The 19,748-nt window shown below is 34.2% G+C and overlaps 1 protein-coding gene across 1 annotated transcript in view; it reads right to left on the bottom strand.

The window, feature by feature from the left end:
- LOC109886482 (receptor-type tyrosine-protein phosphatase delta) overlaps window positions 1-19,748 on the bottom strand; it is a 126,532-nt gene that overhangs the window by 50,766 nt on the left and 56,018 nt on the right. The window contains exon 19 of the mRNA XM_031814598.1: window positions 18,141-18,316. Coding sequence (XP_031670458.1) covers window positions 18,141-18,316 — 176 coding nt within the window. The remainder of the gene's footprint in view (window positions 1-18,140; window positions 18,317-19,748) is intronic.

The following is a 19,748-nucleotide window of genomic DNA, read 5'->3' as shown; positions in this document are numbered from 1 at the left end:
CTAATAGTCTAATAGTCAGTCTAACAGTCTAACAGTCTAATAGTCTAATAGTCAGTCTAACAGTCTAATAGTCTAACAGTCTAACAGTCTAACAGTCTAACAGTCTAACAGTCTAATAGTCTAACAGTCTAATAGTCTAATAGTCTAACAGTCTAATAGTCTAATAGTCTAACAGTCTAACAGTCTAATAGTCTAATAGTCTAACAGTCTAATAGTCTAACAGTCTAATAGTCTAATAGTCTAACAGTCTAATAGTCTAACAGTCTAATAGTCTAACAGTCTAATAGTCTAACAGTCTAATAGTCTAATAGTCTAATAGTCTAACAGTCTAATAGTCTAACAGTCTAATAGTCTAACAGTCTAATAGTCTAATAGTCAGTCTAATAGTCTAATAGTCTAATAGTCTAATAGTCAGTCTAACAGTCTAATAGTCTAACAGTCTAATAGTCTAACAGTCTAATAGTCTAACAGTCTAATAGTCTAACAGTCTAATAGTCTAACAGTCTAACAGTCTAACAGTCTAATAGTCTAATAGTCAGTCTAATAGTCTAACAGTCTAATAGTCTAATAGTCTAACAGTCTAATAGTCTAACAGTCTAATAGTCTAATAGTCTAATAGTCTAACAGTCTAATAGTCTAATAGTCTAATAGTCTAACAGTCTAATAGTCTAACAGTCTAATAGTCTAATAGTCTAACAGTCTAATAGTCTAACAGTCTAATAGTCTAATAGTCTAATAGTCTAATAGTCTAATAGTCTAACAGTCTAATAGTCAGTCTAACAGTCTAACAGTCTAATAGTCTAACAGTCTAACAGTCTAACAGTCTAATAGTCTAATAGTCTAACAGTCTAATAGTCTAACAGTCTAATAGTCTAATAGTCTAATAGTCTAACAGTCTAACAGTCTAACAGTCTAATAGTCTAATAGTCTAACAGTCTAATAGTCTAATAGTCTAATAGTCAGTCTAACAGTCTAATAGTCTAATAGTCTAACAGTCTAACAGTCTAACAGTCTAATAGTCTAATAGTCTAACAGTCTAATAGTCTAATAGTCAGTCTAACAGTCTAATAGTCTAATAGTCTAATAGTCTAACAGTCTAATAGTCTAACAGTCTAACAGTCTAATAGTCTAATAGTCTAACAGTCTAATAGTCTAATAGTCAGTCTAACAGTCTAATAGTCTAATAGTCTAACAGTCTAATAGTCTAATAGTCTAATAGTCAGTCTAACAGTCTAATAGTCTAATAGTCTAACAGTCTAATAGTCTAATAGTCTAATAGTCAGTCTAACAGTCTAATAGTCTAATAGTCTAACAGTCTAATAGTCTAATAGTCAGTCTAATAGTCTAACAGTCTAATAGTCTAATAGTCTAATAGTCTAACAGTCTAATAGTCTAACAGTCTAATAGTCTAATAGTCAGTCTAACAGTCTAATAGTCTAATAGTCAGTCTAACAGTCTAATAGTCTAACAGTCTAACAGTCTAATAGTCTAACAGTCTAATAGTCTAACAGTCTAATAGTCTAATAGTCTAACAGTCTAATAGTCTAACAGTCTAATAGTCTAATAGTCTAATAGTCTAATAGTCTAACAGTCTAATAGTCTAATAGTCAGTCTAACAGTCTAATAGTCTAACAGTCTAATAGTCTAATAGTCAGTCTAACAGTCTAATAGTCTAACAGTCTAATAGTCTAATAGTCAGTCTAACAGTCTAATAGTCTAACAGTCTAATAGTCTAACAGTCTAATAGTCTAATAGTCTAACAGTCTAATAGTCTAACAGTCTAATAGTCTAATAGTCTAATAGTCTAACAGTCTAATAGTCTAACAGTCTAATAGTCTAATAGTCTAATAGTCTAATAGTCTAATAGTCTAATAGTCTAACAGTCTAATAGTCTAACAGTCTAATAGTCTAATAGTCTAATAGTCTAATAGTCTAATAGTCAGTCTAACAGTCTAATAGTCTAATAGTCTAATAGTCTAACAGTCTAATAGTCTAACAGTCTAATAGTCTAATAGTCTAATAGTCTAACAGTCTAATAGTCTAATAGTCTAATAGTCTAATAGTCTAATAGTCTAATAGTCTAATAGTCTAACAGTCTAATAGTCTAATAGTCTAACAGTCTAATAGTCTAATAGTCTAATAGTCTAATAGTCTAACAGTCTAATAGTCTAACAGTCTAACAGTCTAATAGTCTAACAGTCTAATAGTCTAATAGTCTAATAGTCTAATAGTCTAATAGTCAGTCTAATAGTCTAATAGTCTAACAGTCTAATAGTCTAACAGTCTAATAGTCTAATAGTCTGACAGTCTAACAGTCTAATAGTCTAACAGTCTAATAGTCTAATAGTCTAATAGTCTAATAGTCAGTCTAATAGTCTAATAGTCTAATAGTCTAATAGTCTAATAGTCTAATAGTCAGTCTAACAGTCTAATAGTCTAATAGTCTAATAGTCAGTCTAACAGTCTAATAGTATAATAGTCTAACAGTCTAACAGTCTAACAGTCTAATAGTCTAATAGTCAGTCTAATAGTCTAATAGTCAGTCTAATAGTCTAATAGTCAGTCTAACAGTCTAATAGTCTAATAGTCAGTCTAATAGTCTAATAGTCTAATAGTCAGTCTAATAGTCTAATAGTCAGTCTAATAGTCTAATAGTCAGTCTAATAGTCTAATAGTCAGTCTAATAGTCTAATAGTCAGTCTAACAGTCTAATAGTCTAATAGTCAGTCTAATAGTCTAATAGTCTAATAGTCAGTCTAATAGTCTAATAGTCAGTCTAATAGTCTAATAGTCAGTCTAATAGTCTAACAGTCTAATAGTCTAACAGTCTAATAGTCTAACAGTCTAATAGTCTAATAGTCTAACAGTCTAATAGTCTAACAGTCTAATAGTCAGTCTAACAGTCTAATAGTCTAACAGTCTAATAGTCTAACAGTCTAATAGTCTAACAGTCTAATAGTCTAATAGTCTAACAGTCTAATAGTCTAATAGTCTAACAGTCTAATAGTCTAATAGTCTAATAGTCTAATAGTCTAACAGTCTAATAGTCTAATAGTCTAACAGTCTAATAGTCTAATAGTCTAATAGTCTAACAGTCTAATAGTCTAATAGTCTAACAGTCTAATAGTCTAACAGTCTAATAGTCTAATAGTCTAATAGTCTAACAGTCTAATAGTCTAATAGTCTAACAGTCTAATAGTCAGTCTAACAGTCTAATAGTCTAATAGTCTAACAGTCTAATAGTCTAATAGTCTAACAGTCTAATAGTCAGTCTAACAGTCTAATAGTCTAACAGTCTAATAGTCTAATAGTCTAACAGTCTAATAGTCTAATAGTCTAATAGTCTAATAGTCAGTCTAACAGTCTAATAGTCTAACAGTCTAATAGTCTAACAGTCTAATAGTCTAACAGTCTAATAGTCTAACAGTCTAATAGTCTAATAGTCTAATAGTCTAATAGTCTAACAGTCTAATAGTCTAACAGTCTAACAGTCTAATAGTCTAATAGTCTAATAGTCTAACAGTCTAATAGTCTAATAGTCAGTCTAATAGTCTAATAGTCAGTCTAATAGTCTAATAGTCAGTCTAACAGTCTAATAGTCTAATAGTCAGTCTAATAGTCTAATAGTCTAATAGTCAGTCTAATAGTCTAATAGTCAGTCTAATAGTCTAATAGTCAGTCTAATAGTCTAACAGTCTAATAGTCTAACAGTCTAATAGTCTAACAGTCTAATAGTCTAATAGTCTAACAGTCTAATAGTCTAATAGTCTAACAGTCTAATAGTCAGTCTAACAGTCTAATAGTCTAACAGTCTAATAGTCTAACAGTCTAATAGTCTAACAGTCTAATAGTCTAATAGTCTAATAGTCTAACAGTCTAATAGTCTAATAGTCTAACAGTCTAATAGTCTAATAGTCTAATAGTCTAATAGTCTAACAGTCTAATAGTCTAATAGTCTAACAGTCTAATAGTCTAATAGTCTAATAGTCTAACAGTCTAATAGTCTAATAGTCTAACAGTCTAATAGTCTAACAGTCTAATAGTCTAATAGTCTAATAGTCTAACAGTCTAATAGTCTAATAGTCTAACAGTCTAATAGTCAGTCTAACAGTCTAATAGTCTAATAGTCTAATAGTCTAACAGTCTAATAGTCTAATAGTCTAACAGTCTAATAGTCAGTCTAACAGTCTAACAGTCTAATAGTCTAATAGTCTGACAGTCTAACAGTCTAATAGTCTAACAGTCTAATAGTCTAATAGTCTAATAGTCTAATAGTCAGTCTAATAGTCTAATAGTCTAATAGTCTAATAGTCTAATAGTCTAATAGTCAGTCTAACAGTCTAATAGTCTAATAGTCTAATAGTCAGTCTAACAGTCTAATAGTATAATAGTCTAACAGTCTAACAGTCTAACAGTCTAATAGTCTAATAGTCAGTCTAATAGTCTAATAGTCAGTCTAATAGTCTAATAGTCAGTCTAACAGTCTAATAGTCTAATAGTCAGTCTAATAGTCTAATAGTCTAATAGTCAGTCTAATAGTCTAATAGTCAGTCTAATAGTCTAATAGTCAGTCTAATAGTCTAATAGTCAGTCTAATAGTCTAATAGTCAGTCTAACAGTCTAATAGTCTAATAGTCAGTCTAATAGTCTAATAGTCTAATAGTCAGTCTAATAGTCTAATAGTCAGTCTAATAGTCTAATAGTCAGTCTAATAGTCTAACAGTCTAATAGTCTAACAGTCTAATAGTCTAACAGTCTAATAGTCTAATAGTCTAACAGTCTAATAGTCTAACAGTCTAATAGTCAGTCTAACAGTCTAATAGTCTAACAGTCTAATAGTCTAACAGTCTAATAGTCTAACAGTCTAATAGTCTAATAGTCTAACAGTCTAATAGTCTAATAGTCTAACAGTCTAATAGTCTAATAGTCTAATAGTCTAATAGTCTAACAGTCTAATAGTCTAATAGTCTAACAGTCTAATAGTCTAATAGTCTAATAGTCTAACAGTCTAATAGTCTAATAGTCTAACAGTCTAATAGTCTAACAGTCTAATAGTCTAATAGTCTAATAGTCTAACAGTCTAATAGTCTAATAGTCTAACAGTCTAATAGTCAGTCTAACAGTCTAATAGTCTAATAGTCTAACAGTCTAATAGTCTAATAGTCTAACAGTCTAATAGTCAGTCTAACAGTCTAATAGTCTAACAGTCTAATAGTCTAATAGTCTAACAGTCTAATAGTCTAATAGTCTAATAGTCTAATAGTCAGTCTAACAGTCTAATAGTCTAACAGTCTAATAGTCTAACAGTCTAATAGTCTAACAGTCTAATAGTCTAACAGTCTAATAGTCTAATAGTCTAATAGTCTAATAGTCTAACAGTCTAATAGTCTAACAGTCTAACAGTCTAATAGTCTAATAGTCTAATAGTCTAACAGTCTAATAGTCTAATAGTCAGTCTAACAGTCTAATAGTCTAATAGTCAGTCTAATAGTCTAATAGTCTAATAGTCAGTCTAATAGTCTAATAGTCAGTCTAATAGTCTAATAGTCAGTCTAATAGTCTAACAGTCTAATAGTCTAACAGTCTAATAGTCTAACAGTCTAATAGTCTAATAGTCTAACAGTCTAATAGTCTAATAGTCTAACAGTCTAATAGTCAGTCTAACAGTCTAATAGTCTAACAGTCTAATAGTCTAACAGTCTAATAGTCTAACAGTCTAATAGTCTAATAGTCTAATAGTCTAACAGTCTAATAGTCTAATAGTCTAAGTCAGTCTAATAGTCTAATAGTCTAATAGTCTAATAGTCTAACAGTCTAATAGTCTAATAGTCTAACAGTCTAATAGTCTAATAGTCTAATAGTCTAACAGTCTAATAGTCTAATAGTCTAACAGTCTAATAGTCTAACAGTCTAATAGTCTAATAGTCTAATAGTCTAACAGTCTAATAGTCTAATAGTCTAACAGTCTAATAGTCAGTCTAACAGTCTAATAGTCTAATAGTCTAATAGTCTAACAGTCTAATAGTCTAATAGTCTAACAGTCTAATAGTCAGTCTAACAGTCTAACAGTCTAATAGTCTAATAGTCTAACAGTCTAATAGTCTAATAGTCTAATAGTCTAATAGTCAGTCTAACAGTCTAATAGTCTAACAGTCTAATAGTCTAACAGTCTAATAGTCTAACAGTCTAATAGTCTAACAGTCTAATAGTCTAATAGTCTAATAGTCTAATAGTCTAACAGTCTAATAGTCTAACAGTCTAACAGTCTAATAGTCTAATAGTCTAATAGTCTAATAGTCTAATAGTCTAATAGTCTAATAGTCAGTCTAATAGTCTAACAGTCTAATAGTCTAACAGTCTAATAGTCTAATAGTCTAACAGTCTAATAGTCTAATAGTCTAATAGTCTAATAGTCAGTCTAACAGTCTAATAGTCTAATAGTCTAACAGTCTAATAGTCTAATAGTCTAACAGTCTAACAGTCTAACAGTCTAATAGTCTAATAGTCTAACAGTCTAATAGTCTAACAGTCTAATAGTCTAATAGTCTGACAGTCTAACAGTCTAACAGTCTAACTGTCTAATAGTCTAATAGTCTAATAGTCTAATAGTCTAACAGTCTAATAGTCTAATAGTCTAACAGTCTAATAGTCTAACAGTCTAATAGTCTAATAGTCTAATAGTCTAATAGTCTAACAGTCTAATAGTCTAATAGTCTAACAGTCTAATAGTCAGTCTAACAGTCTAATAGTCTAATAGTCTAACAGTCTAATAGTCTAATAGTCTAACAGTCTAATAGTCAGTCTAACAGTCTAATAGTCTAACAGTCTAATAGTCTAATAGTCTAACAGTCTAATAGTCTAATAGTCTAATAGTCTAATAGTCAGTCTAACAGTCTAATAGTCCAACAGTCTAATAGTCTAACAGTCTAATAGTCTAACAGTCTAATAGTCTAACAGTCTAATAGTCTAATAGTCTAATAGTCTAATAGTCTAACAGTCTAATAGTCTAACAGTCTAACAGTCTAATAGTCTAATAGTCTAATAGTCTAATAGTCTAATAGTCTAATAGTCTAATAGTCAGTCTAATAGTCTAACAGTCTAATAGTCTAACAGTCTAATAGTCTAATAGTCTAACAGTCTAATAGTCTAATAGTCTAATAGTCAGTCTAACAGTCTAATAGTCTAATAGTCTAACAGTCTAATAGTCTAATAGTCTAACAGTCTAACAGTCTAACAGTCTAATAGTCTAATAGTCTAATAGTCTAACAGTCTAATAGTCTAACAGTCTAATAGTCTAATAGTCTGACAGTCTAACAGTCTAACAGTCTAACAGTCTAATAGTCTAACAGTCTAACAGTCTAATAGTCTAACAGTCTAATAGTCTAATAGTCTGACAGTCTAACAGTCTAACAGTCTAACAGTCTAATAGTCTAACAGTCTAACAGTCTAATAGTCTAACAGTCTAATAGTCTAATAGTCTAACAGTCTAACAGTCTAATAGTCTAACAGTCTAATAGTCTAACAGTCTAATAGTCTAACAGTCCAATCCTACTGCAGCTCCTTAATGTACTATTAGCTATGTAATAAACAGTAGCTACCTAACCTAACATGGATGACTAGTGGCTACAGTCTAGATTAAACAGACAACAAAAGTTTGGGTCAGTTTAATTTCTTTTCATCCAATTCTGGGACAGGACCTGAAATCCCAAATGGAGACTTGAAAAGAAATACAAATCTAATTGATAATAAATGGTACTAAATCTTCTTCTTGAAAAGGAAACGGACTGAACTGAAATGGAAGTCGACCCTGACCTTGAACGAGATCCCAAAGAACACAACACACAACAACATGCAACGTGAACTAACGGACAACGTGAACTAACGGACAACGTGAACTAACGGACAACGTGCACTAACGGACAACGTGAACTAACGGACAACGTGAACTAACGGACAACGTGAACTAACGGACAACGTGAACTAACGGACAACGTGAACTAACGGACAACGTGAACTAACGGACAACGTGAACTAACGGACAACGTGCACTAACGGACAACGTGAACTAACGGACAACGTGAACTAACGGACAACGTGAACTAACGGACAACGTGCACTAACGGACAACGTGAACTAACGGACAACGTGAACTAACGGACAACGTGCATTTTGTTGAGTCTCCAAAGTGTTTTTTTTTAGAGGAGCTTCAGTCATTCTCAGCTCAGCGTGTTTAAAAACCAACAGAAAATAAAATATAATTGTGTGATCAGAAAACCACGTGGACAGAGGTTGCGGAAATGAGTAAGAGAGTAAAGGGAGAGGGATAGGGGGAGGATAAAGGAGGNACCAGTCTAATAGTCTAATAGTCTAACAGTCTAATAGTCAGTCTAACAGTCTAATAGTCTAATAGTCAACAGTCTATAGGTAAGTCTAATAGTCTAATAGTCCTAATATATATATATATGTCTAACAGGCTAATTAGTCTAATAGTCTAATCGTCTAATAGTCTAATAGTCTAATAGTCTATATAGTCAGTCTAACAGTCCTAATAGTCTAACAGTCTAATAGTCTAAACAGCTAATAGTCTAACAGTCTAATAGTCTAACAGTCTAATAGTCTAATAGTCTAATAGTCTAATAGTCTAACAGTCTAATAGTCTAACAGTCTAACAGTCTAATAGTCTAAGATAGTCTAATAGTCTAACAGTCTAATAGTCTATGTCAGTCTACAGTCTAATAGTCTAATAGTCTCAGTCTAATAGTCTAATAGTCTAATAGTCAGTCTAATATCTAATAGTCAGTCTAAAGTCTAATAGTCAGTCTAATAGTCTAAACAGTCTAATAGTCTAACAGTCTAATAGTCTAACAGTCTAATAGTCTATAGTCTAACAGTCTATAGTCTAATAGTCTAAAGTCTAATAGTCAGTCTAACAGTCTAATAGTCTAACAGTCTAATAGTCTAACAGTCTAATAGTCTAACAGTCAATAGTCTAATAGTCTAATAGTCTAACAGTCTAATAGTCTAATATCTAACAGTCTAATAGTCTAATAGTCTAATAGTCTAATAGTCTAACAGTCTAATAGTCTAATAGTCTAAACAGTCTAATAGTCTAATAGTCTAATAGTCTAACAGTCTAAAAGTCTAAGTCTAACAGTCTAATAGTCTAAGTAGAATAGTCTAATAGTCTAATAGTCTAACAGTCTAATAGTCTAATAGTCTAACAGTCTAATAGTCAGTCTAACAGTCTAATAGTCTAATAGTCTAATAGTCTAACAGTCTAATAGTCTAATAGTCTAACAGTCTAATAGTCAGTCTAACAGTCTAACAGTCTAATAGTCTAATAGTCTAACAGTCTAATAGTCTAATAGTCTAATAGTCTAATAGTCAGTCTAACAGTCTAATAGTCTAACAGTCTAATAGTCTAACAGTCTAATAGTCTAACAGTCTAATAGTCTAACAGTCTAATAGTCTAATAGTCTAATAGTCTAATAGTCTAACAGTCTAAGGTCTAACAGTCTAACAGTCTAATAGTCTAATAGTCTAATAGTCTAATAGTCTAATAGTCTAATAGTCTAATAGTCAGTCTAATAGTCTAACAGTCTAATAGTCTAACAGTCTAAGTCTAATAGTCTAACAGTCTAATAGTCAATAGTCTAATAGTCTAATAGTCAGTCTAACAGTCTAATAGTCTAATAGTCTAACAGTCTAATAGTCTAATAGTCTAACAGTCTAACAGTCTAACAGTCTAATAGTCTAATAGTCTAACAGTCTAATAGTCTAACAGTCTAATAGTCTAATAGTCTGACAGTCTAACAGTCTAACAGTCTAACTGTCTAATAGTCTAATAGTCTAATAGTCTAATAGTCTAACAGTCTAATAGTCTAATAGTCTAACAGTCTAATAGTCTAACAGTCTAATAGTCTAATAGTCTAATAGTCTAATAGTCTAACAGTCTAATAGTCTAATAGTCTAACAGTCTAATAGTCAGTCTAACAGTCTAATAGTCTAATAGTCTAACAGTCTAATAGTCTAATAGTCTAACAGTCTAATAGTCAGTCTAACAGTCTAATAGTCTAACAGTCTAATAGTCTAATAGTCTAACAGTCTAATAGTCTAATAGTCTAATAGTCTAATAGTCAGTCTAACAGTCTAATAGTCCAACAGTCTAATAGTCTAACAGTCTAATAGTCTAACAGTCTAATAGTCTAACAGTCTAATAGTCTAATAGTCTAATAGTCTAATAGTCTAACAGTCTAATAGTCTAACAGTCTAACAGTCTAATAGTCTAATAGTCTAATAGTCTAATAGTCTAATAGTCTAATAGTCTAATAGTCAGTCTAATAGTCTAACAGTCTAATAGTCTAACAGTCTAATAGTCTAATAGTCTAACAGTCTAATAGTCTAATAGTCTAATAGTCAGTCTAACAGTCTAATAGTCTAATAGTCTAACAGTCTAATAGTCTAATAGTCTAACAGTCTAACAGTCTAACAGTCTAATAGTCTAATAGTCTAATAGTCTAACAGTCTAATAGTCTAACAGTCTAATAGTCTAATCTGACAGTCTAACAGTCTAACAGTCTAACAGTCTAATAGTCTAACAGTCTAACAGTCTAATAGTCTAACAGTCTAATAGTCTAATAGTCTGACAGTCTAACAGTCTAACAGTCTAACAGTCTAATAGTCTAACAGTCTAACAGTCTAATAGTCTAACAGTCTAATAGTCTAATAGTCTGACAGTCTAACAGTCTAATAGTCTAACAGTCTAATAGTCTAACAGTCTAATAGCTAACAGTCCAATCCTACTGCAGCTCCTTAATGTACTATTGCTATGTAATAAAACAGTAGCTACCTAACCTAACATGGATGACTAGTGGCTACAGTCTAGATTAAACAGACAACAAAAGTTTTGGGGTCAGTTTAATTTCTTTTCATCCAATTCTGGGACGGACCTGAAATCCCAAATGGAGACTTGAAAAGAAATACAAATCTAATTGATAATAAATGGTACTAATCTTCTTCTTGAAAAGGAACGGACTGAACTGAAATGGAAGTCGACCCTGACCTTGAACGAGATCCCAAAGAACACAACACACAACAACATGCAACGTACAACGTGAACTAACGGACAACGTGAACTAACGGACAACGTGCACTAACGGACAACGTGAACTAACGGACAACGTGAACTAACGGACAACGTGAACTAACGGACAACGTGAACTAACGGACAACGTGAACTAACGGACAACGTGAACTAACGGACAACGTGAACTAACGGACAACGTGCACTAACGGACAACGTGAACTAACGGACAACGTGAACTAACGGACAACGTGAACTAACGGACAACGTGCACTAACGGACAACGTGAACTAACGGACAACGTGAACTAACGGACAACGTGCATTTTGTTGAGTCTCCAAAAGTGTTTTTTTTAGAGGAGCATTTCAGTCATTCTCAGCGTGTTTTAAAAAACCAGACAGAAAATAATATATTGTGTGATCAGAAAACCACGTGAGCAGAGGTTGCGGAAATGAAGTAAGAGAGTAAAGGGAGAGGGATAGGGGGAGGATAAAGGAGGGAGGGAAGGAGAGAGGGATAGGGGGAGGGTAAAGAAGGGAGGGAAGGAGAGAGGGATAGGGGGAGGGATGTCTTGCCTTGGAGAAGAAATACGAGGGCATCTGAAACAGACACAGAAAGAGAGAGAGAGAGAGAGAGAGAGAGAGAGAGAGAGAGAGAGAGAGAGAGAGAGAGAGAGAGAGAGAGACAGAGAGAGAGAGAGAGAGAGAGAGACACAGAGAGAGAGAGGGTGAAACAGAGAGAGAGAGAGAGAGAGAGAGGGTGAAACAGAGAGAGAGAGAGAGAGAGAGGGTTGAAATAGAGTCACCGCAGCAGCTACCACACAGCACTACAGTACATTACTACCACAGTATTAGTACTGCTATTAAAATGGTACTATATAGTACATGGTAATACTACAATATTAGTATTATTGTTAGTATTAGCATGGTACTACCAGAGCCATATATTTAGTCATACATTTCCATATATGTATCCATATATAACCATATATTGATCCATATATTTATCCATATATAACCATATATTTATCCATATATAACCATATATTTATCCATATATAACCATATATTGATCCATATATAACCATATATTTATCCATATATAACCATATATTTATCCATATATAACCATATATTTATCCATATATTTATCCATATATAACCATATATTTATCCATATATAACCATATATTTATCCATATATTTATCCATATATAACCATATATTTATCCATATATAACCATATATTGATCCATATATAACCATATATTTATCCATATATAACCATATATTTATCCATATATAACCATATATTGATCCATATATAACCATATATTTATCCATATATGTATCCATATATAACCATATATGTATCCATATATAACCATATATTTATCCATATATAACCATATATTGATCCATATATAACCATATATTTATCCATATATGTATCCATATATAACCATATATTTATCCATATATAACCATATATTTATCCATATATAACCATATATTTATCCATATATTGATCCATATATAACCATATATTTATCCATATATTTATCCATATATATCCATATATTGATCCATATATTGATCCATATATAACCATATATTTATCCATATATTTATCCATATATTTATCCATATATAACCATATATTTATCCATATATTTATCCATATATAACCATATATTGATCCATATATTGATCCATATATAACCATATATTTATCCATATATATCCATATATTTATCCATATATAACCATATATTTATCCATATACAACCATCTATTTATCCATATTTAACTATATATACAGTGGGGCAAAAAAGTATTTAGTCAGCATCCAATTGTGCAAGTTCTCCCACTTAAAAAGATGAGAGAGGCCTGTAATTTTCATCATAGGTACAGTTCAACTATGACAGACAACATGAGAAAAGAAAATCCAGAAAATCACATTGTAGGATTTTTAATGAATTTATTTGCAAATGATGGTGGAAAATAAGTATTTGGTCAATAACAAACAAGCAAGATTTCTGGCTCTCACAGACAGTGTACCTTTGATGAAAATTACAGGCCTCTCTCATCTTTTTATTAGACTAGATGGTAGTACTACTAGTCATGGTACTACATAATACATGGTAGTACTACTAGTCATGGTACTACATAGTACTTGGTAGTACTATTAGTCATGGTACTAAATAGCCATTTATGTACATGGATATATAGTCTGGGTACTACATGGTAGTACTACTAGTCATGGTACTACATAGTACATGTTAGTACTACTAGTTATGGTACTACATAGTACATGTTAGTTCTACTAGTTATGGTAATACATAGTACATTGTAGTAATATTAGTCATGGTACTACATAGCCATATATGTACATGGATATATAGTCTGGGTACTACATGGTAGTACTACTTGTCATGGTACTACATAGCCATATATGTACATGGATATATAGTCTGGATACTACATAGTACATGGTAGTTCTACTAGTCATGGTACTTCATAGTACATGGTAGTACTACTAGTCATGGTACTACATAGTACATGTTAGTTCTACTAGTCATGGTACTACAAAGTACATGTTAGTTCTACTAGTCATGGTACTACTTAGTACATGTTAGTTCTACTAGTCATGGTACTACATAGTACATGTTAGTTCTACTAGTCATGGTACTACAAAGTACATGTTAGTTCTACTAGTCATGGTACTACATAGTACATGTTAGTTCTACTAGTCATGGTACTACATAGTACATGTTAGTTCTACTAGTCATGGTACTAAGTATTACATGGTAGTACTACTAGTCATGGTACTACATAGCACATGGCAGTACTACTAGTCATGGTACTACATAGTACATGTTAGTTCTACTAGTCATGGTACTACATAGTACATGGTAGTACTACTAGTCATGGTACTACATAGTACAAGACAGTACTACAGTATAAGCATAGTATCAGTAGAAGCATGGTGGAAAGAGAAAGTTGTACCTAGTTTCTACATGGGGTAAGAAGAGAGACGGAAGACTAAAGGTGACAACACCATGTTAGAAACACACATAGTACATGTTAGTACTACGAGTCATGGTACTACATAGTACATGTTAGTACTACAAGTCATGGTACTACATAGTACATGTTAGTACTACTACTCATGGTACTACATAGTACATGTTAGTACTATGAGTCATGGTACTACATAGTACATGTTAGTACTACTAGTCATGGTACTACATAGTACATGTTAGTACTACTAGTCATGGTACTACATAGTACATGTTAGTACTACTAGTCATGGTACTACATAGTACAAGACAGTACTACAATATAAGCATAGTATCAGTAGAAGCATGGTGGAAAGAGAAAGTTGTACCTAGTTTCTACATGGGGTAAGAAGAGAGAAGGAAGACTAAAAGTGACATCACCATGTTAGAAACACACATAGTACATGTTAGTACTACTAGTCATGGTACTACATAGTACATGTTAGTACTACAAGTCATGGTACTACATAGTACATGTTAGTACTACAAGTCATGGTACTACATAGTACATGTTAGTTCTACTAGTCATGGTACTACATAGTACATGTTAGTACTACTACTCATGGTACTACATAGTACATGTTAGTACTATGAGTCATGGTACTACATAGTACATGTTAGTACTACTAGTCATGGTACTACATAGTACATGTTAGTACTACTAGTCATGGTACTACATAGTACATGTTAGTACTACTAGTCATGGTACTACATAGTACAAGACAGTACTACAATATAAGCATAGTATCAGTAGAAGCATGGTGGAAAGAGAAAGTTGTACCTAGTTTCTACATGGGGTAAGAAGAGAGAAGGAAGACTAAAGGTGACAACACCATGTTAGAAACACACATAGTACATGTTAGTACTACTAGTCATGGTACTACATAGTACATGTTAGTACTACAAGTCATGGTACTACATAGTACATGTTAGTACTACAAGTCATGGTACTACATAGTACATGTTAGTTCTACTAGTCATGGTACTACATAGTACATGTTAGTACTACTACTCATGGTACTACATAGTACATGTTAGTACTATGAGTCATGGTACTACATAGTACATGTTAGTACTACTAGTCATGGTACTACATAGTACATGTTAGTACTATGAGTCATGGTACTACATGGTACATGTTAGTACTACTAGTCATGGTACTACATAGTACATGTTAGTACTACGAGTCATGGTACTACATAGTACAAGACAGTACTACAGTATAAGGTGACAGCACCATGTTAGAAACACACATAGTACATGTTAGTACTACTAGTCACGGTACTACATAGTACATGTTAGTACTACTAGTCATGGTACTACAAGTACAAGAAAGTACTACACTATAAGGTGACAGCACCATGTTAGAAACACACATAGTACATGTTAGTACTACGAGTCATGGTACTACATAGGACAAGACAGTACTACAGTATAAGGTGACAGCACCATGTTAGAAACACACATAGTACATGTTAGTTCTACTAGTCATGGTACTACATAGTACATGTTAGTACTACAAGTCATGGTACTACATAGTACAAGACAGTACTACAATATAAGCATAGTATCAGTAGAAGCATGGTGGAAAGAGAAAGTTGTACCTAGTTTCTACATGGGGTAAGAAGAGAGAAGGAAGACTAAAGGTGACAACACCATGTTAGAAACACACATAGTACATGTTAGTACTACTAGTCATGGTACTACATAGTACATGTTAGTACTACAAGTCATGGTACTACATAGTACATGTTAGTACTACAAGTCATGGTACTACATAGTACATGTTAGTACTACAAGTCATGGTACTACATAGTACATGTTAGTTCTACTAGTCATGGTACTACATAGTACATGTTAGTACTACTACTCATGGTACTACATAGTACATGTTAGTACTATGAGTCATGGTACTACATAGTACATGTTAGTACTACTAGTCATGGTACTACATAGTACATGTTAGTACTATGAGTCATGGTACTACATGGTACATGTTAGTACTACTAGTCATGGTACTACATAGTACATGTTAGTACTACGAGTCATGGTACTACATAGTACAAGACAGTACTACAGTATAAGGTGACAGCACCATGTTAGAAACACACATAGTACATGTTAGTACTACTAGTCACGGTACTACATAGTACATGTTAGTACTACTAGTCATGGTACTACAAGTACAAGAAAGTACTACACTATAAGGTGACAGCACCATGTTAGAAACACACATAGTACATGTTAGTTCTACTAGTCATGGTACTACATAGTACAAGACAGTACTACAGTATAAGGTGACAGCACCATGTTAGAAACACACATAGTACATGTTAGTACTACGAGTCATGGTACTACATAGTACATGTTAGTACTACTAGTCATGGTACTACATAGGACAAGACAGTACTACAGTATAAGGTGACAACACCATGTTAGAAACACACATAGTACATGTTAGTACTACGAGTCATGGTACTACATAGTACATGTTAGTACTACTAGTCATGGTACTACATAGTACATGTTAGTTCTACTAGTCATGGTACTACATAGGACAAGACAGTACTACAGTATAAGGTGACAGCACCATGTTAGAAACACACATAGTACATGTTAGTACTACTAGTCATGGTACTACATAGTACATGTTAGTACTACTAGTCATGGTACTACATAGTACATGTTAGTTCTACTAGTCATGGTACTACATAGTACAAGACAGTACTACAGTATAAGGTGACAGCACCATGTTAGAAACACACATAGTACATGTTAGTACTACGAGTCATGGTACTACATAGTACAAGACAGTACTACAGTATAAGGTGACAGCACCATGTTAGAAACACGTTAGAGGGAGAAAATACATGATTATTTGAAGTCCTAATAGGAGAGTCATACTGCTGTATACACACACAACTCCATCCCCATTGGCCATCCACACCAGAAGACATTCTATCTCCATCCCCATTGGCCGTCCACACCAGAAGACATTCTATCTCCATCCCCATTGGCCGTCCACACCAGAAGACATTCTATCTCCATCCCCATTGGCCGTCCACACCAGAAGACATTCTATCTCCATCCCCATTGGCCGTCCACACCAGAAGACATTCTATCTCCATCCCCATTGGCCGTCCACACCAGAATACATTCTATCTCCATCCCCATTGGCCATCCACACCAGAAGACATTCTATCTCCATCCTCATTGGCCGTCCACACCAGAAGACATTCTATCTCCATCCCCATTGGCCATCCACACCAGAAGACATTCTATCTCCATCCCCATTGGCCGTCCACACCAGAAAACATTCTATCTCCATCCCCATTGGCCGTCCACACCAGAAGACATTCTATCTCCATCCCCATTGGCCGTCCACACCAGAAGACATTCTATCTCCATCCTCATTGGCCGTCCACACCAGAAGACATTCTATCTCCATCCCCATTGGCCATCCACACCAGAAGACATTCTATCTCCATCCCCATTGGCCATCCACACCAGAAGACATTCTATCTCCATCCCCATTGGCCATCCACACCAGAATACATTCTATCTCCATCCCCATTGGCCATCCACACCAGAAGACATTCTATCTCCATCCCCATTGGCCGTCCACACCAGAAGACATTCTATCTCCATCCCCATTGGCCATCCACACCAGAAGACATTCTATCTACATCCCCATTGGCCGTCCACACCAGAAGACATTCTATCTACACTGTACGTTGACATTAGTGGGTACAACGCTGTACAGGACATAGTCTAGTTCTATCTCCATCCCCATTGGCCGTCAACTGATCCGTCCTCCTTCACCCCAAATCATTACACTGATCTGACACTAACTGCTCATATAAGTAGCTCTGGATAAATGTGTCTGTTCAAAATCACTAACATGTAAAAAAATTTAATTTCTATCTATCAATCAATCAATCTATTGATTTGTAACTGTCCTCTTCACTGTATTAAACATGGGATCTCAGTCCTTACCCGAGACTTCTCCTCTAGCTTGGTCATCATGACGATGTTGGCCGTGTGCTGTTCCCAAACCAGTCTCCAGAAGTCACAGAAGGTCTCAGGGAGAGAGCCCTGCGTCGCGATGTAGGCGTTTTGACGACGGTAACCATCTATGTAGTTGGCATTGATGTAGTCGCTGCCTGGGATACCTGGAGGAGGGGAGAGAGAGGGAGGGAGAGGGGAGGGAGAGGGGAGGGAGAGAGGGAGGGAGAGGGGAGGGAGAGGGGAGGGAGAGAGAGGGAAAGAGAGAGAAGCGGAGGGAGGGAGAGATACATTTGTAATGTCCTTATGGTTTTCAGACTTCTGTGTGTAACGTTTACTGTTAATTCTTTCAGAAAATCAGATCAGCCATCCCTTAGGGATTATCAAAGTGTCAATCAATCAATCAATCAATCAATCAATCAATCAATTTGCATGTACAGTCGATGTGTTGGTTAGTGGATGTGTGTTAACTATCTCAGCTGATAACCAGTTTGTATTAAAGGGGATTGTGTTAAAAACGTAGTATGGCTAGCAGGGGCAGTATTGAGTAGCTTGGATGAAAGATGCCCAGAGGTGCCCAGAGTAAACGGCCTGCTCCTCAGTCCCAGTTGCTAATATACGCATATTATTATTAGTATTGGATAGAAAACACTCTCAAGTTTCTAAAACTGTTTGAATGATGTCTGTGAGTATTACAGAACTCATATGGCAGGCAAAAACCTGAGAAGAAATCCAAACAGGAAGTGAGAAATCTGAGGTTGGTCGATTTTCAACCCAGCCCCTATAGAATACACAGTGGGATATTGGTTAGGTTGCACTTCCTAATGCTTCCACTAGATGTCAACCGTCTTTAGAAACTTGAATGAGGCTTCTACTGTGATGTGGGGCCGGATGAGAGCTCTTTGAGTCAGTGGTCTGGCAGAGAGCCAGGTCCTGGTCACGCGCATTTCACATGATATCGACATGCGTTCCATGGCTTCTCTATACACAAAGGGATTCTCCGGTTGGAATGTTATTGAAGATTTATGATAAAAACATACTAAAGATTGATTCATTACTTAGTTTGAAATGTTTCTACGACCTGTAATATAACTTTTTGAAGTTTTCGTCCGACGTTCGGCTGGACCTGCATGAGCGTTTGGATTTATGTACTAAACGCCCTAACAAAAGTAGCTACTTGGACATAAATAATGGACATTATCGGACAAATCAAGCATTTATTGTGGAACTAGGATTCCTGGGAGTGCATTCTGATGAAGATCATCAAAGGTAAGGGAATATTTATAATGTTATTTCTGATTTCTGTTGACTCCAACATGGCGGATATTTTTTTATTTTTTATCCTAGCGCCGTTCTCAGATTATTGCATGGTTTGCTTTGAAATCTGACACAGCGGTTGCATTAAGGAGAGGTATATCTATAATTCCATGTCTAACAATTGTATTTTTGTATTTTTGTATTTCTGTAAAATGATGTGGCTCTCTGCAATATCACCAGATATTTTTGGAACTAGTGAACGTAACGCGCCAATGTATACTGAGATTTTTTTATATAAACATGAACATTATCAAACAAAACATACATGTATTGTGTAACATG

Source organism: Oncorhynchus kisutch, unplaced genomic scaffold (assembly GCF_002021735.2).
Source record: "Oncorhynchus kisutch isolate 150728-3 unplaced genomic scaffold, Okis_V2 Okis07a-Okis12b_hom, whole genome shotgun sequence".
Taxonomy (NCBI): Eukaryota; Metazoa; Chordata; class Actinopteri; order Salmoniformes; family Salmonidae; genus Oncorhynchus; species Oncorhynchus kisutch.
Note: the sequence above shows the minus strand (reverse complement) of the source record. Positions and strands in the feature narration are given on the sequence as shown.